The sequence below is a fragment of the Siphateles boraxobius genome, unplaced genomic scaffold (assembly GCF_051911475.1).
Source record: "Siphateles boraxobius isolate OS27281-9 unplaced genomic scaffold, OSU_SipBor_1 6, whole genome shotgun sequence".
Lineage (NCBI taxonomy): Eukaryota > Metazoa > Chordata > Actinopteri > Cypriniformes > Leuciscidae > Siphateles > Siphateles boraxobius.
The window spans coordinates 15,775,350-15,794,858 of record NW_027509186.1 but is presented as its reverse complement, the minus strand read 5'-3'; the positions used below and the strand labels follow the sequence as shown (position 1 = coordinate 15,794,858).

General features: G+C 37.4%; 1 protein-coding gene across 1 annotated transcript; it reads left to right on the top strand.

The window, feature by feature from the left end:
* Positions 1-66: 66 nt before the first annotated feature.
* lin37 (lin-37 DREAM MuvB core complex component) lies at positions 67-18,347 on the top strand. Its single transcript, XM_077207859.1, has 10 exons — positions 67-202; positions 789-860; positions 966-1,032; positions 8,644-8,694; positions 8,831-8,860; positions 10,254-10,339; positions 10,845-11,002; positions 12,152-12,283; positions 17,747-17,820; positions 17,926-18,347. Exons 2-10 carry the CDS (start codon positions 827-829, stop codon positions 18,002-18,004), a joined length of 711 nt encoding a protein of 236 aa, XP_077063974.1. The 5' UTR covers positions 67-202; positions 789-826; the 3' UTR covers positions 18,005-18,347.
* Positions 18,348-19,509: the final 1,162 nt, after the last annotated feature.

The window sequence follows — 19,509 nt, the reverse complement described above, 5'->3', positions numbered from 1 at the left end:
TTGTTTACATTGTTGTTGAAAACAGCTGACCAACCAATCACGTTTAGTATTTTGTGATCGACAGCCATTTGAACCAATAAGAGCGATGCACTCTCGTCCGTTGCAGCCAATGATGTGCCGGGAATCTCATTGCGCGCGGAAGAGGAAAGTCGGATTGTGACAGAAGCGTTTCGTCGTCAGTCTCTCTGCTAAGAATTGAAAGGTGAATAACGTATTGTTTGGTGTTTATAATATATTTCTACCTTCCCAAGTTATATTATTTCCTGTATTATGTTTTTGTTAAGGCATTTGTGAAGTCGGAGAATAGTTTAAATGCCGTTAATCATGGATTTAAGTGGTTTTCTAGCTAGCTAACGACAGCTGTTTATATCATTGTAACTTAACGTTACAATACTGCCTAGATGCAGTATTTGCAAGGTCTGGTTGAGATATATAAATAAATATAAATGCATATACATACATACAAATATAATTGTTTAAAATTATTGAAATAATAGGCCTAATTGAAATAATTGCAGATGGAAAAAAGAAGGGTCTGAAATTAACTAGGGCTTGGGGCCCTAAAGTGCCAAAAAGTGCCAAAAATGCCCAAATGTTTGGGACATTTTTATATATAACGTTAGATCATGCCTCATATTTGTAATATGCCCTCAAAATTGGCATATCAAATTGCAGCACATCCACTTAATTCTATATTAATTTCATTGTAATTTAATTTAATCCATTTCAATTATATTAGTCATAAGTAAGTACCAAATCACTAAATCATCATCTGATTGATATTACAGGTAAAGAATCCCTGTTGTGTGAGGATCACTCTGTCACAATGCTTCACTCTAAAATCAAGACTGAAAAAACAGGTGAGGTTTCAAACAAGAGTTTCTTGTCACACATCTGTTTCAGTACGTGGTGTGTCTCTGAAAAAAAAATGATTTCATTTATGTGGTAAAATGGTTCTTTTGCAGATGCTGGGGCTCGAAACCGCCTAGATGCAGTATTGCAAGGTCTGGTTGAGAGGAGTGACAGTGAGAGGTTAGTGCATTAATGTGCATTGAGCATTGAAAGCTTCCGGCTGTAACAACGAAGCTGCAAATGGACCTTAGGCAATAAAAGATCATTAGTGATGAGTCCACTTTTGAAAACTGTCAGTTATCCAGAATGTCTAGTAATATATACTTAATAGCATAATCACACAATGTACTCCCACAGAAATCTGTTGTGTCCTTTTGTTGTTATTTGACATTAGTGATTGCATTGTGTTTGAGCAATGGCACAGCTGTAAAGTTTGTTCTGACTGTGCTGAACTGCACTTCCTTTAACAGCACCTGTGTCTTAACCACTAACCGAGTGCAACATAAATATTTTTTTATTTATTCAGTTATTTGACATGGACATTGCAATTAGGGCTGCAACAACTAATCGATAAAATCGATTATAATCGATTATGAAAATCGTTGTCAACGAATGTCATTATCGATTAGTTGGTCTGCTTACGTCACGGGGAGCGTTTACTGGTACGCACACACACGCAAGGTCTCTCTCCCTCAGGCGCTCTGCCGAGCGCGCGCGCTACACGGTTTGGAGCAGTCTCTTCTGTCTCGCATGCGCGCTCTTGCTTGCGCGCTCTAGATTTCGGGAGTTTGAACTAATTCGCGGGCATCAGGGAGCCGCAATCAATATGCGGGAGACTCCCGGGACTTCCGGGATCTTGGGATGTCTGTATTTTGTCTCGAGCATCAGGTTGTTCGCAGTTCGCTCGCAACGTAAGTGATGGATTAAAATAGCGCTACCGCAGAAATAGGTTAAATTAAAACGGTCTTTACAAAGCGAAGCACTAAATATAAAGGCAGTTAATAACAGCAGCAGTAAAATATTGTTTTTTAGTCACTGTACTCAGTGGTTTTCAGCGAATGCTTGTGCACTAATGCATAATTTCTCCTGTCCTTTACTCAAGCCTGTTAGCTTGCTGGGTAACGTTACCTCCATTCCGTTCTCTTTTTATAGCATTTGTCTACTAACTTTTAATTGTTTTTCAAACGCGATCTACTGCGGCTCTACGTTCACACAATTGTTTTCAGTCTTTCTATATTTATTTAATCAATTTATCCTTATATTATTCTTTTATATATTATATATAATATATATTATATTCTTTATCCTTATACTCCTTATATATAATTAATTTTAAATAAAAATTAAATGAATTATATATTTTAGATGTTTTTAGTTTGTTTTTAGTTCAGATATTCACATCTGAACAACATGTCTGTGTAAATTTGTTTTAACAAAAATTGTGTTAAAACATAATATGTTGGATATAATTTTTTTAACAATAATCATGTTTGTCAACTTGCCATCAGCAATTATCATTAAAAACAATGCAAATATTGATATTAGTAAAACTCAATGTGTGGCTTTTGCACTTTTTAAAGTACACTTTTACACATAAATACCCTGATTTACGGTTTTATTTAGTTATAATAAAAAAAAATCTAATTTAATTTCTATCCGATTAATCGATTAATCGAAAAAATAATCGTCCGATTAATCGATTATCAAAATAATTGTTAGTTGCAGCCCTAATTGCAATTAAACATAGTACAAGACAAGTCTGTAACCGATGCTATGCAAAAAGAGTTTATAGCTATTGCTAATTTTCAACTCCAGTCCATGGTTGGGCCTTTACACTACAACATTTGCTATTTCATCTTAAAAACATCCCTATAAACACACCAAATAAATCACTTACATACACAAACAAGTTATCTACAAATGGGTACATTCCTGTTTCGATTTCATCCAAGACTTAACTCAAGAAGTAAACAGTTTAAGCTCAGTCATGGTTTTAAATTCAGTGGGTAATGCATTCCACAATTCTGCACTTTTATATGAAAAAGTATACTGACCAAATTAAGTCTTACGGTACGGAACTATACAGTTGTTATTGATAGAGCCTCTGGTGACTCTATTGATGCTTTGTCTCTGCACAAATGAACTAAGTGGCTCAGGTGCTATATTATTGAGACATTTGAAAGTTAGTTTGAGAAAACATAAATCACTAAAGCTTAACAAACTATACTTCAGGAGAATCATTGCAGTGATGGTAGCATATTGGCTTCTTATCCATAATCTTTATAGTTTGATTATATAATAACCTAATATGCTTAGTTGTTGCGAGCGTGGCCTGTGCCCATACTGTCATGCAGTATGAGTGAATATCATAGCATGCATGTACAGGAGGGCGGCCTGCTTTGGAATATATTGTCTAATTAGTTTAAAACAGTTTAGGTTACTTTGTATAGTTTTTGAGATTGTCTTGAGATGTTTATCAAATTTTAATTGAGGGTCAAGGACCAATCCAAGGTATTTAAAATCTGTTACCAATTTTATAGTTGTATCTTGCAAATTAATTTGAAAATTTTGTTCCACATCTTGACTTTTAATAGAAAAACACATTGCTATAGTTTTAGTTGAATTTAGTACCAACTGATTTTGAATGAGCCATTTACTGACCTCCACCATACAAGTGGTCAGAACCTCCGCTGACTGTTCGGGTGACTTAAAAAACAGCATAAAAAACAGCATCATCTGCATAAAGTTGGCAGTTTACATCCGGACAGATTTGTGGCAAGTCATTTATAAAAAGACTAAACATCAAAGGTCCCAGCATAGAGCCCTGTGGTATACCCCTTTGAATGCATAAGAGTGGTGACTTATCCTGATATTAATAATATTAATATTAATTTATTAATATTGTACTGTATAGTAATTTGTCTGTTAAGTTCTGCAAGATCTAAAATACAGCCGTTCAGAACATGATTGATGTATGATCTACAGTATCAGAGACTATCGTAATTGCCTAGAATTTTATATTCAATAAGTGTTTATGCATCATTCATCACAGTGTTTTACTTAAACATATTGTTGCAAAATATGAACTATATTATTGTACAATTCTATATAAAATTGTATATAAGTATATACAACTTTACCTGCATACATATAGTATACTCACATAAAGCGATATACCTATGAGCCAAAAGTAAAACATTATGATATATACCTGCCTAATATGCTGTTGGTCCTCCGTGTGCTGGCAAAACAGCGCTGACCCGCCGAGGCATGGACTCTACAAAAGCCCTGAAGGCGTTCTGTGGTATCTGGCACCAAGACATCAGCAGCAGATCATTCAAGTCCTGTAGGTTGCAAGGTGGGAGCTGCTGTGGATCGAACTTGTTGGTCCAGCACAGTACAGATGCTCATTTGGATTGAGATCTGGGGAATTTGGAGGCCAGGGTAACACCTTGAACTCTTCATCATGTTTCTCAAACCATTCCTGAACAATGTGTGCAGTGTGAAAGGGTGCATTATCCTGCTGAAAGAGGCCACTTCCACCAGGGAACACTATTGTCATGAAGGGATGTACCTGCATGCTTTGCAACAATGTTTAAATAAGTCCACATGAATGACCAGACACAGGGTTTCCCAGCAGAACGTTGCCCAGAGCGTTACACTCCCCACTCCTTGTCATCATCGGTGCATCACTTCCCCAGGTGAAGGGCACACATATACGGCCGTCAACGTGATGTAAGAAAACAGGATTCATCGGTCAAGGTGACCTTTCAGTGCTCCAAGGTCCAGTTCCTATGCTCAAATGCCCATTGTAGGTGCTTTCCATGGTTGACAGGGGTCATCATAGGCACTCTGATTGGTTCATGTAATTCATGTGAAAAGTCTGGGGAGTAAAATAAAAAATGTACTAGCTAATGGCAACTCAAGCTTCATTGTGTCTGTAGAGGGTTGGCTGGGACCAGACAGGATAGCCTTCATTACCCTCGTGCATCAATGAGCCTTGGGCACCCAACACCCTGTCGTCAGTTTTTCTCTCCTCGGACACTGTTTGCAAATTCTCCCCACTGCTGTTCGAGAGCAATCCACAAGTCTTGCCGTTTCAGAGATACTCTGACCCTGTCTGCCATAACAATTTGGCCCATGTCAAAGTCACTCAGATCTTTATTCCTGCCCATTTCTCCTGCATCCAACGTGTTTGTTTGCTTATCATTTAAACTACCCAGGCCTTAATATGTGGCCTTGTTAGGAGATAAACAATGATATTTGCATCTCTTGGGACTGGTCATAATGTTTTAACTCATCCGTGTATGCTATAGAGTAAATCTCAGCTTCTTGATTATGTCGTCGTAAAATGTAAACGCCCAACTCTAATATGCTAAATGTGACTGGAAGTGATTTAGGGATTCTGGATTATCTGAACATACAGGTCCTTCTCAAAAGCATATTGTGATAAAGTTCATTATTTTCCATAATGTAATGATAAAAATTAAACTTTCATATATTTTAGATTCATTGCACACCAACAAAAATATTTCAGGTCTCTTATTGTTTTAATACTGATGATTTTGGCATACAGCTCATGAAAACCCAAAATTCCTATCTCAAAAAATTTGCATATTTCATCCGACCAATAAAAGAAGTGTTTTTAATACAAAAAAGTCAACCTTCAAATAATTATGTTCAGTTATGCACTCAATACTTGGTCGGGAATCCTTTTGCAGAAATGACTGCTTCAATGCGGCGTGGCATGGAGGCAATCAGCCTGTGGCACTGCTGAGGTGTTATGGAGGCCCAGGATGCTTCGATAGCGGCCTTAAGCTCATCCAGAGTGTTGGGTCTTGCGTCTCTCAACTTTCTCTTCACAATATCCCACAGATTCTCTATGGGGTTCAGGTCAGGAGAGTTGGCAGGCCAGTTGAGCACAGTAATACCATGGTCAGTAAACAGGGAACTACACTGCGACCAAAATGGTCGCATATGCGACCTTTTGAAATGCCATTGCGACCCTAATTTTTAATGGGTCGCAAATGTATCACTGATTATTTTTGTACCTATGTTTTTAGGCAATATGCTATGCTTTACTATGAGCATTTATTAAAACAGAAATGTGTATTTTAAGAATACGTTTTATAACGTGCTCTGAGCATTCAACACATCAAGTTGGCTTCAGCCCCGCGACCGTTACTTAGATTAAAACGTACCATTGTATCAGTGCTGCGCGAGCTCTCTCTCTCAGAAACACGGACGCGCGCACACAGAGAGAGAGAAGATAATTGTAAAATGAAAATTGGCTATAGTTTAAATTTTGTTCTTGCTTGTTTTTTTTCTTTCAAAATGTCAGAAAGCATTTTGTATTATCCATCCGTGTTTTTAAAATTCGTTAAATGACGGCCGTTTTACTGCTAACAAAGCCCTCATTATAGGCCTATGTCGGATTCATTTAACTTATACTTGATATTATTTTTTATAATAAGTGATTTGTTATGCTATTATTGGACTTCTTTCTATTCATTGTCAACTGTTTTCTATAAATATGTTTGTATTGGCTAACATTTATTCAGCTAATGCGTGTCCTGTTTAAAATGTGCAATGTTCAAACGCAAAGACAGCACGTCACAAATAGAAGCTGTTTTCCCTGGATATTGGAATAATAAATACAACACTTTTTTTTTCAGCATTTTTTTTTACTCTTTTCTAGGGGTTTCTTAATTTTAGACACGTTGACCAGCACACATTATATGCAATGCAATATAATGCATGCGTGTCCTATGTGTGACATATTTTGCACACAGGTAAAGGTGCCCAATATCAGTCATTTCTAAAGTAAAAAAAAGAAAAGAAAAGTGTTTTTAAAAATATCTCTTTATTTGATTATCAGTAAATTTGTTTTCTATACAGAGATATCGACCATAACAGCAATATTAATATCGGTTATCGGTATCGGCCGCAATTTACACATCGGTGCATCACTACTTACGAGTTCACGAGTCTGCCCATCTGTGCAAACCATAGCATGTTGAAATCCATTTTGCTCTTTATTGTGTACAGTATTTTCTATTGCAGTAAATCTATCCCAACCAATGTTAAAGAAAACAAAAACAAGGCGGCATGTGGTTTAAAACATGGCAAGTAAAATAAAAAGCACATCTGTATGCAATACAGTTTCATTATTGTTCATTATTATCCAGAGCGGCTTACTATAAATAATTTGTGCGACCAAATCATATTTTGCGCTAGTAACTGAAAAAGTTAGTAGTGCAAGTGCCACCAGTGGAAAAGGTTAGTGTAGTTCCCTGTAAACCATTTACCAGTGGTTTTGGCACTGTGAGCAGGTGCCAGGTCGTGCTGAAAAATGAAATCCTCATCTCCATAAAGCTTTTCAGCAGATGGAAGCATGAAGTGCTCCAAAATCTCCTGATAGCTAGCTGCATTGACCCTGCCCTTGATAAAACACAGTGGACCAACACCAGCACTTGACATGGCACCCCAGACCATCACTGACTGTGGGTATTTGACACTGGACTTCAGGCATTTTGGCATTTCCTTCTCCCCAGTCTTCCTCCAGACTCTGGCACCTTGATTTCCGAATGACATGCAAAATTTGCTTTCATCCGAAAAAAGTACTTTGGACCACTGAGCAACAGTCCAGTGCTGTTTCTCTGTAGCCCAGGTCAGGCGCTTCTGCCGCTGTTTCTGGTTCAAAAGTGGCTTGACCTGGGGAATGCGGCACCTGTAGCCCATTTCCTGCACACGCCTGTGCACGGTGGCTCTGGATGTTTCTACTCCAGACTCAGTCCACTGCTTCCGCAGGTCCCCCAAGGTCTGGAATCGGTCCTTCTCCACAATCTTCCTCAGGGTCCGGTCACCTCTTCTCGCTGTGTAGCGTTTTTTGCCACACTTTTTCCTTCTCACAGACTTCCCACTGAGGTGCCTTGATACAGCGCTCTGGGAACAGCCTATTTGTTCAGAAATTTCTTTCTGTCTTACCCTCTTGCTTGAGGGTGTCAATGATGGCCTTCTGGACAGCAGTCAGGTCAGCAGTCTTACCCATGATTGCGGTTTTGAGTAATGAAACAAGCTGGGAGTTTTTAAAAGCCTCAGGAATCTTTTGCAGGTGTTTGGAGTTAATTAGTTGATTCAGATGATTAGGTTAATAGCTCGTTTAGAGACCCTTTTCATGATATGCAAATTTTTTGAGATTTTGGTGTTTTCATGAGCTGTATGCCAAAATCATCAGTATTAAAACAATAAAAGACCTGAAATATTTCAGTTGGTGTGCAATGAATCTAAAATATATTAAAGTTTAATTTTTATCATTACATTATGGAAAATAATGAACTTTATCACAATATGCAAATTTTTTGAGAAGGACCTGTAATTACCATTTACGGTGTTTCAAAGGTTATGTTTTTCCACTGTGACTGAGCTCAAAAAGTACTTAGTATACTATTGATTAATTTCTTTGTTAGAATCCATTTGTATTTCAGATGTTAGAATAATTACCATCCTTATAGTCTGAGATCATTTACTGCTATAATTATGTTCTGGAAAAAATCTCTTAGCTTGTATTAGTTTTTTAAGGAAAATCACATTAGTGGTCATCAGCACTAATGCTTTAATTTGTTCCCTGAGAACCTTGCAAAGTATTCAGATAAATGATTCAGGAAAATAAAATTGTGTCTGAGTAAAAATATTGGCAATAAATGGCTTTCAGAAATTAAGGAGGAGTTGTTTTGGCGAAATTGACATCTGTATAATCTGCTGTGCTTTTTCCTTCCTTTTCCTGCATAGAGAGCAAAATGAAGAGGATTCTGGGAAAATGGTGGCAGACTCTTTGAGCAAGTATGCACATACAGGATGTTTATGTTACTTCTATAAACACGGTCTTCTCCCAGCTAGAAATATTTAAATGGTTAAGATTAATTTAACAGTCATTAGCAATGCACATTTTATTTTTGTATTTTTTTTTTTTTTGCAGGGATTTGTCACCTTCTTCTGCAGGGAAAAGGCAAGTAAAATCTTCTGGCTATTATTTTATGGTTAAAAAATGTTTCTCAATGTATCTGAATATTTTTGAATTTGCTCTGAAATGTTCTCTTTTTAATCAGAGTAATGGGTATTTTGACCAAACAGCCTCTGTAGCCCCTTTTTCTGTGCACCAATATAACAATGTATAGCAATACAATACAGTCCATATGAAAATTAATTAAATTGTCGTCTTTTACTCACCCTCATGTCGTTCTAAACCCGTAAGACTTTCGTTCATCTTTGAAACACAAATGAAAGTTATTTTTAATGAAATCTGAGCGATTTCTGTCCCTCCATTGACAGTCTACGCAACTACTACTTTCACGCTTCAAAAAGTGAATCATAAAGAGATCGAAAAACTAGTCCATATGAATTAAGCGGTTTATTCCAAATTTTCTGAAAAGACATCATCACTTTACGTGTTGAACAGATTTAATTTAGGCTTTTATTTACGTACAGTCATGCTCAGAATTAATGGCACCCCTGGTAAATATGAAATATTTAAATATCAAAACTGGCTGTAAAAAATGAATCTGCATCGTTTATCCTTTTGATCTTTCATTCAAAAAACTGCCAAAAATCTAACCTTTCACTTATCACATTATAAAATAAATGTTTTATCTTAAAAAATCAAAACCTGACGCCTTCTGCTAGAAATCTTATAATGGCCCGTGGTTGAATCTTCCATCAGGACAACGATCCAAAACAAACATCAAAATCAACACACAAATTTGTTACGGAGCACCAAATGAAGCTTCTGCCATGACCGTCCCAGTTCCCTGACTGGAGAGTTGAGTGAACTGAAGAGAAGCACCAACATGGATCTGGGAATCTGCAGGATCTGGAGAGATTCTGTATGGAGGAATGGTCTCTGATCTCTTGTCAGGTGTTCTCCAAACTCATCAGGCATTATAGGAGAAAACTCAGAGCTGTTATCTTGTCAAAAGGAGATTGCAAAAAGTATTTAATAAAAGGGTGCCAATAATTGTGGATTTATTTCATAATGTGATACAAAATGGTAGTTGTGTAGAATGATAGTGGCGGGACAAAAATCTCTCAGATTTCATTAAAATATCTTCATTAGTGTTTTGAAGATGAACGAAAGTCTTATGGGTTTGGAACTACAAATTGATGACAATTTTTCATTTTAGTTTGAACAAACCCTTTAATTTTATATCCGCAGCAAAATCATTGCAATATATCAATCAATATATGTCGCCTAGCCTTACTTCCAGCTGCGTGTGAACCACTTAAAGCTCTTCAGCATTTGAGGGTGCTTTGTAAACACTTACAATAGTAATACTTACAAAACCGTATTCATTCCTTAATGGTTTGGTAGAGTTTCCTGTAAGAGCCTCTTTTTTCATTTGCAGACCATCATCACGATTCCCACAACACAGAAGGAAGAAGCGTAAAGAGATGGATGATGGTCTGGCAGAAACCAACCAGCACAAACAAAGTAATTGCTAGATCACAAAAGCCTCTACGCTTTTTTTTCTGCTCTCATTTTGGGAAATTAACACTCAGCAACAGACAAACCAGGGTATTTTGTTTTCACATTGGCAAGTAATTTTACCTTATCTACTAGCTGTTGTTGCAGGCAGCTGCTCACTTATCTTTATTTTATAATTGTGTGTATGTATATTTAGTCAAAGTAACAAAATAAGGGAAAGAGCAAATGATGAAATAGGATGAATTCAGGTCAATTTGAAATTAATGATATAAATGTATATAGTTAACTTTGCATCTTTCAGATAAATAACATGTTATCATTTCTGAGAAGGATGTTTGGGTTTTCATATCAGAGAACGTTCTATGGTGGCTTGAGGGATTTTTTTTTAATCTCAAGTCAAGTTTTAGAGAATTAAATGGAATTTGGTAAAATATTGTTTTTTATTAATCTTCATTTCATAAGACCCATTTCCTGTTTTCTTATGTGCTCCACATCTCATATTCTCCATCAGATGCGTATATTATCAAGTTATTTGACCGCAGTGTGGACTTGGCTCAGTTCAGCACTACCACGCCGCTGTATCCCATTTGTCGGGCATGGATGAGAAACAACCCCTCTATGCGAGAGAAAACTGCGCCCAGCCCCCCTCACAGCTCCGGGGAGGAGGAGGTCACACCCAGCATTCACTTTGCAATTATTTTAAATACACATCCTTTTCAGATCATTGAACTACTCAAAATAACACCGTCTGTATTTTGGTCTATGACTGTACAGTGTACTTTGAAGATGGGCATATAACAAGTTAAATACAAGCTAAACTCTCTCTGACATTGCTATTTGCCACTGAATACAAAATCATGCTTACATTAATGTAATTACTGGGGAAATCGTGAAATGTGAAGTTAGTTTTCATATTTTTATTGCTTTCATATTTTTATTAGAGCACTTACATCAATTATGTACTAAAAAAAGTGTAGGTTTAAAATGTTTGTCTAAATAATTTTTTTGGAGTGGGACTGTTTTTCTTGGTGGATGAACATTTGTTTATATAAATCTGGCAATGAAGTTCCTTGGAAAAATGTTCCCACGATCCAAGAAACAGGACATTTCCAAAAATGTAATGTCGAGACCTAGATTAGTCATTAAAATGTCTCCAGTCAAGATACATATTTTAGTTAAACAGTATTTATTTGACTAGAAACTGTGAGAGGGATCTCTATAAAAACTATTTTTTTAAATTCTCATAGAGTCTAATGACTCGGTAAAGTCAAGTAAAGGACCCTGATGTAAACAGATAGTTATCAAGCACCCGTCCCTTACATATGGTTATTTTAGTGTTTATTAGGGTTATTGTTGCACTAGACTTCCTTTGCAAGGGCATCCCTGTAAAAGCATTTATAATTGATTTTACAAAATCAATATATTTGTAAATCCTGTCAGACTGCTTGAGTTGTATTTAACTTGACCTTCACCTCGTTCTTCTCTAATGAAGTTTGTCCTTGTCTCTAATTGAAGTACATGTCTTGGCCCACTGCAGTGTACCTTAGATACCTTAGATAACTCTTCAGTTACCTTTTTAGTTGTTCAGAGTTCAGAGCTTGCTGTTATTAATAATCCTGCAACATCTGGCTTCACATTCCCTTGTGAATTCAATTACCCAGTGGGAGAAATAAATTCATCTTTTCCCATTGAATTTCCCTGGCTTCCTTTCACCACTAAGGATTGTCCTTGGCTTCACTTCTTTGAAAAATAGAGTACTTTATGCCACAACAAGCATCACAATTGAGGGAAACTGCTCTCTGATTCTTATTTTTTCAGATGACTGACATGCTGAATGGCAAAGGACAGAACGTGTACAGGCTTCCTCCGCCTGTTTCCTGTCCAGTAGGTTCAGCGGGTGAACCTGTTAATCTCAGAATTCCACCTGTAGAGAAACCAGCAGAGAGCCAGGTGGGCTATAGCAACTGTTGTGCCGTACATGGCGCACAGCTTATCTTTTCGTTGTGGATCTGCATTCAAACAATCCTTTTGACAAGAACTGTTAAATGACAGAAGATAAAGTTGCCATCAAACACTTCTGATTAACCCTTTACCAATCTTTGTTAGGAATGTGATAAGTAAACCTGTTTGCATACTGAATTGATTGGTCTTGTCATCGTTTAAAGAGGACCTATTATGCTTTTACATTTTTAGGTATTTAAATAGTATTAGTAAATAATAGGGTGTCCGCGCGGTAGTAAAAGGTAGTAAAAAGAATCGACCAAAATTAAGGCCCTTGAAAGGTAGTAAAAGGTAACAAACGCAATTTGACTTGGTAGTAAATTTTTCATCACCACCTCAATATGAGTTAACATTTTTTTGCATTATTTGTGTCTTCATCAAGCATAGTTTAAAAATATATACGGTGCTAACTGGACCTGAGTGAGTCGGAGTTGATAGCAATGACGTAGAAGTATACGGTGTGAGTTCCTTCCGTGGTTGATAGCCTATCAGCGACGCCAACATCATTTACCGCCTTTTTACCTCAGTTGATATTAGCCACTTGCCACTTGCTTCTATTTTCTACCAAACTTACAGTGTGAAATTGGCTCATGTACTCATACTTGTAAAAATGCTCCGATACCAACAACCAGGCCTACCAGGCAGCGTGTGTAGCCAACAAAGTGTGTGTGTGTCCAGACAAAGACACACTCATAACAGAAGGTAGAATGGGGATAATAACAGAAGGTAGAATGGGGATAATAACAGAAGGTAGAATGGGGATAATAACAGAAGGTAGAATGGGGATAAAAAATAAGGCTGTCTATGAAGTAAAATGTGTCTTATAAGTGGAATATTAAACGCAATATAGTAACGCATAATTTAGCTGTGGTGCGCGAGCACTGGATTGAGCGCGTAGCGGCACAGACGCGCGAGCTGGTCGAGCACATCCCTTCAAACAGACATCAGTGGACAGTTTGTAGTTCAGTCGGATGTCAATGACAAAGAAAATTAGAACGAGTCATCTAGCTTATTATTAACGTTAACTGACGAGAGAGAGAGAGAGCACGCGCACTTCTGTATAACTTATGCTCCTGATTGTTCACTCAGCACGTGTTATTTGGATGAAAACTAAATCGTATATGCAAGTAAAGTAAAACATGACCTGGTACCTGATTTATGTATAACGAGTGGTTCCCTACATTATTACAGGACGTTTGCAGGTCAAGAAGTTCCATGAACGCAAACATCCAAAGCGGGCGCTCTGCAAACCAGCGCCTCAGCGTGCGAATACTGAATTAAATAGTCTTTCACGTCTTGCACTTGTACGGACGAATTCACACAAAATTATGTAAAAACGCCCGTCTTGATGGGTATCCTAGTAAACAAAGTCAGTTATATCTCAAGTGAATGTAGCCATGTTCAAATGGGGTCCGACTCCGTGCGTTCGGTCTTAAAGGGGCAGCACTTTAATAAACCTGCTACTGTGTTTTCATGTTAATCAAACAAAGGACAAACAAATTACTCACTGCTCTTGACTAAATAGTCTACTCTACCCTTTTCAACTTTACAAAAATATCCATCTATATTTAATTTATACAGTAATGAATATGCATTTTTTTCACATTTGATTACTTTATTCAAATGTATTTACGGATCTACCCGAAAAACTTTAAAAACACTTTATTTCATTTGTAGCTTTTCTTTGTTCTATTGTATTTATTTGTCCTATTTGTAATTCGATTATTTGTTCTTATTTTGTTACTGACTGCTTACTTTTAATAATGTTTTAAATTCACATTAATTTGGCTGGTAGTTTTTTGTTGTAGTATCAAAATTGTGATTAAATAATTGGAATTTCACTGGTGTCTAAACATTTGTACCACCGACCCAATCCTCAGCATTGAGCCCTGCTGGAGCTGCTCTAAATATGTGCTGTGCTATTAAATGATAGATCATATATGACAGAAACAGAAGCATGCTTTTTAGCAGGATTAATTAAGCAATATCTGAAGGAAATATATATTTGATGAACAAATTAAGCCAACTAATATGATTTATATTCTTTTGGTTTATCTACTAATACATTTAAAAATTACAAATGCAGTACCAAAAATGAAAGTATTGGTAGCAGTATCGTTCTGCAAAAAGGGGTATCGGTGCATCCCTAATCGAAAATATTTAAATTTTCATTTCACGCAAAATTAATGCTGCAGCCCGGCTAACGTTATGGTTAGGATAACTCCAGGGCTAGGGTGAAGATGAGGACAACTGAAACTCAACTTGACACTAAGTATTGTTATTGTCATTTATTTACTTTTTTCTAATGATCACAATTAAACATTAGTGTACCTAATATGTATGATGTGTGTGACAGTGTCACACTTATACCTTATAGTAAGTTGTAAGTGGTGCTTTGCATACCCCTCCCACACCCCCCAAAAAAGGGCTGCTGCTTGATGTCGTGTTGGTAGTAAAAAATATTGTGGAGGTAGTAAAAAAGGTAGTAAATTCATCTCTATGATTCCTGCATATACCCTGAGTCGCTTTTATCCAAAGCGACTTACAATTGCTATGTATGTCAGAGGTCGCATGCCTCTGGAGCAACTAGGGGTTAAGTGTCTTGCTCAGGGACACATTGGTGTCTCACAGTGGATTCGAACCCGGGTCTCTCACACCAAAGGCATGTGTCTTATCCACTGCGCCATCACCACCCCAGGGGCCACATTTATAAAACTTTGCGTAGGATTTGCGTCAGAAGTGGCGTACGGATGAAACATAGGACGTGCGTACGCACAGAAATATTTGGATTTATAAAACCGTGCGCACGCACATCCTACGCATTTTTCCCTTAATAAATCACAACCAATTCTAAATGTAGCGCAGCTTTTACGGCTTCATGTCACGCCCATAGTTGCCCATAAATAGTCCGTGAAACGCCCACAAGTTAATATTCATCGATTGCGAAAGCATGGTGAACACAGAGAGGAAATCAAAAAAACGTAACTTCACTCAATGTGAATTAGAAGTTATCGTGGCGAAGTGGAAAAGAGGAGAAAAATGTTGTTTGGAGGGCACAGTGTGGGCATTACTAATGTCAAAAAGGCACTTGAGTGGCAAATGGTTGCAGACGCCGTAAATGCTGTAGCCTCACAACATCGGACTGTGGCCGAAATAAAAAAGAAATGGTCGGACATTTGCCTCATTTGCCAGCAAGTCTTCTTGCTGTCTGAAGATGCGTTCACTCCGAATCCTTCCATTTTCCACATCTTCTAAGAGCGCAAGATCAGCCATTGTGCGTCATTACGCATCGTGATGGGGCATTTTATTTCCATCCTTTTAATTGCATCCATTTAATTTTAATAGATTAAAATTGCGGTTATAATCTACTTGGAAATGGGAAATAGTTCAGCGCAAATGTAATTTCTAGCAGTTTTCTGAATGTTTGAGACATACGTCATACGTTATTTTATCTAAAATAAAACTAACTAATGGCATATGCATGAATACCATGATTCCGTAGCTGATGAAGACATTTTTACTAAAACAACTTTCCCCAGTGGACAAATAATCTATCTATCTATCTATCTATCTATCTATCTATCTATCTATCTATCTATCTATCTATCTATCTATCTATCTATCTATCTATCTATCTATCTATCTATCTATCTATCTATCTATCTATTTATCTATCTATCTCCCTAATTATCTATCTATCTATCTGACTGACTATCTAATTGCATCTATATCTGCTCCGCCAGACGGACACATTGGCGAGAATATCAGTTTTGTACATTATTTCGTTCTGTTTACCATCTTATTTATGAGGATGAATTGTATAACATGCCAATATTATTGCAGAACATATTTGACTTTTCTTTTTGCAAATAGGCCCTATGTGTTAATTTGCATTTCTGTTGCAGATCGATTAAACGGGTGTTCGTGTAGGCTGTTAATTGTAAGACTTGCTTTGTGAAGCTTCGTTTTATTTATGAGAGGCAGTATTGCCATTTATTTTACACAACGGTCTACAGTTTCACACACTTTCACGTGTTTCTTCCATCTGCCGACGGTGTCGCCATTTCTCATTTCACCCGTTTTTGTGCGTACGCCTGGGTCAGAGCTTGCGTGAAGGACCGCACATTTTACCGTCAAGTTTGCTTTTTATAAATACCAATTATTGCGTAGAGAGCGGCGTATGCCTTCTTTTGTGCGTACGCAACGTTTATAAATGAGGCCCCAGGTATCTTTAGTGTGTAATGTTGCTGTTTGAGCTTGAAAAAATTCTGCAAAGGCATAAAGCACAAAGTCATTCCAAAGGGAGTTATTCTCAATATTCTGAACTTCCTGTAACACCTCAATTGTAGTCTTGAGATTCCTCAATTAAATAATTCCCACCCAAGGCATACGCAAAATAATGCGGTTGAGCCCTGAATTGTGTTAGTAGTGTGGTGAAACTCGTGGTTATGGTAAGGGGCGTGACATTTCCGAAACCCACTTGAAGCAGTTGACCAATCATAAACACACTGGTCCAGCAGACCAATCAGAGCACACTGTGCTTTTCGGAAGGAGTGGGTTCATTTAGACAGGAACTAAACAGGGGTATGTTTCCCGTACAACGACGTTTCTCGCTGCTAAACTACCATAGTATGATGCATCGTTGAAGAAATCAACTAGCTAGTCACAACTGTTTCCCGAAATCGTATTGTCGCAAATTGGTCGTTTAACCAAGTTGGTTAATGATGTCACGCTGGTGGTAAACTTTTAATGAATCTGTTTGAGATTGAATTAACACTAGATGTTTTGCTATAAATTACAGATATGGCACCTGAGGACTAATTCTCATTTTTCTCAGTTATTTTGCTTTATTTCCAGATTCAATCATAGGCTCCTTACGTAGTAGAGCACGTTCACACATGCGCACTATTCAAAAAAGACATTTTAAATCTCTTGACAAACTAAAAGACGCAAATTACATTTGTATGTATTCTAAATAAAAGATACAGATTGTATTGCATTGTATTTATTGAGTCCACATGTCATGCAAACAAGAAACTATGCTTCTAACCACAGGTCTGCGATGCTGTTTGTGAATGTCCGTTGGAACTATGTTTTCGGGAAACACCGAGTCTTGAACTAAGCAGATAACGACGGAACTTGTGACCATAGGTTGCTAACGATGCTTTTGGGAAACGCACCCCAGAGCATTACTGACAGACTAAGTAGAGAGGTGCTGCAACAATGTGAAATGTTTTTTTTCAACATGCACCCATGAAAACCTGTTCTTGTAGACCCCCAAAACTAAATTAGGACTTTCTATAAGGGTCCTATTTAAAGTTTGCAATACTACAATGTTGCCAAATTGTGTGCTTCATGTGGGCATATCCATTTGTGATTTTTTGGTATTTGCAATATCTTTCTCTTTTTCAGTCCATAGACACTGCAGCAGGCACCTCACCTCTTATCTTCAGTCACATCAAACGCTGGAAGAAAATTAGACAAAAGTAATGAATGATGAGAAGTTATAATGTCCACTTCTTTTATGGGGGATGGGTATTTACAAATGAAATTATGCATATGTTCTTTATCATTTGTTTCATGTGTTTTAGGTGGAAGGAGGCCTCCAGCAAGAACCAGCTGAGATACAGCGAGAGCATAAAAATCCTTAAGGAAATGTATGAACGTTAGTTCACATGCATCCCTAGTTCATCTGAAGAAAATCTGTTAAAGGAATTAAACAAAAATGTCCTGGCAGGAAGTTCACATGCATCCCTGCTGCATCTGAAGAATATCTGTTAAAAGGAATTAAATAAAAATATCCTGGCAGGAAGCCTTCAAGGAGAGAGAAATAGTTGTAACCAAAATGTTGTATTGAGAGCTGAACTTTAGCATAAAATATGTGAGTAGAGGATTTTGTAATCATATTTTTTTCTTTAAATACAAAAAAAATTCACATAGGTTTCGAATAAATCTACAGTACTGAATGTGAATTTGATGTGTTTATTGAATAAATTGAATGAATTCTATGACAGTTTTTGTCACTTTGACACTGTTTGTCTATCACCTATTTGCATAGCACATTCATGAAACTGCACAACCAATGAGAAACATTCAGTCCCATTCAAAGCTTTTTTTACATGTTTTATTTAGAATAAAGGGAACAAAATATAGCCTGGTTGACACCAGACCCTTCTCAGTTGTAACTGAGAGTGGGTCTGGGGAAGATTCATTCACAGCCCATTTCCAAAGGGGCGTCACCAACAGATGTCGCTCAAATGCCTCTGGACGCAATTGATTAGACCTTAAACCAATCATAGCGATGAAGGAGATGACGCTTCAACGTCGCTGCGCTATCGGGCGCTATCATCATTGTGTAAAGCCCGCCTCAACGTTTGTGATTGGTGCCTCGACTTGGAAAAATTGGAAATGGGCTTGAATGGACTCTTGGCCAGACGGACTCGCAGAGCAAATTTCAAAATTGCTGAAAGTTTGTCAGTGTTTTCCCAGGCTAAACAAAATAGCTAAAGGTACAAAGAAGTGGCGTATAATGATTGTTGCAAAGTAAATTGTGAGTTTGATTTTCTCAAAGTCTTGTGACCTCCTGGCATCTGTTAGGTGTGGAGGTGCTGGTGCCTTTAAGCCCAATTTATACTTCTGCGTCGAACTTACGCCGTCGTCGTAGGCTGTGTATAGCGCGCGTACCCTTCGGAGTACCCTGAACGTGCACCTCTCCAAAAATGTAACAACGCATCAATTCTACGCGGACGCAAGCGCTGTGATTGGTCTGCTAGAACCCCTCCCTCGGGTTTCACATGCTCCCTCTGCATGTGTAATTGCGCGTCAACGCGGACAACGACGCAGAAGTATACAAGTCCTTCTCAAAAAATTACTATATTGTGATAAAGTTCATTATTTTCCATAATGTAATGATAAAAATTAAACTTTCATATATTTTAGATTCATTGCACACCAACTGAAATATTTCAGGTCTTTTATTGTTTTAATACTGATGATTTTGGCATACAGCTCATGAAAACCCAAAATTCCTATCTCAAAAAATTAGCATATCATGAAAAGGGTCTCTAAACGAGCTATTAACCTAATCATCTGAATCAACTAATTAACTCCAAACACCTGCAAAAGATTCCTGAGGCTTTTAAAAACTCCCAGCTTGTTTCATTACTCAAAACCGC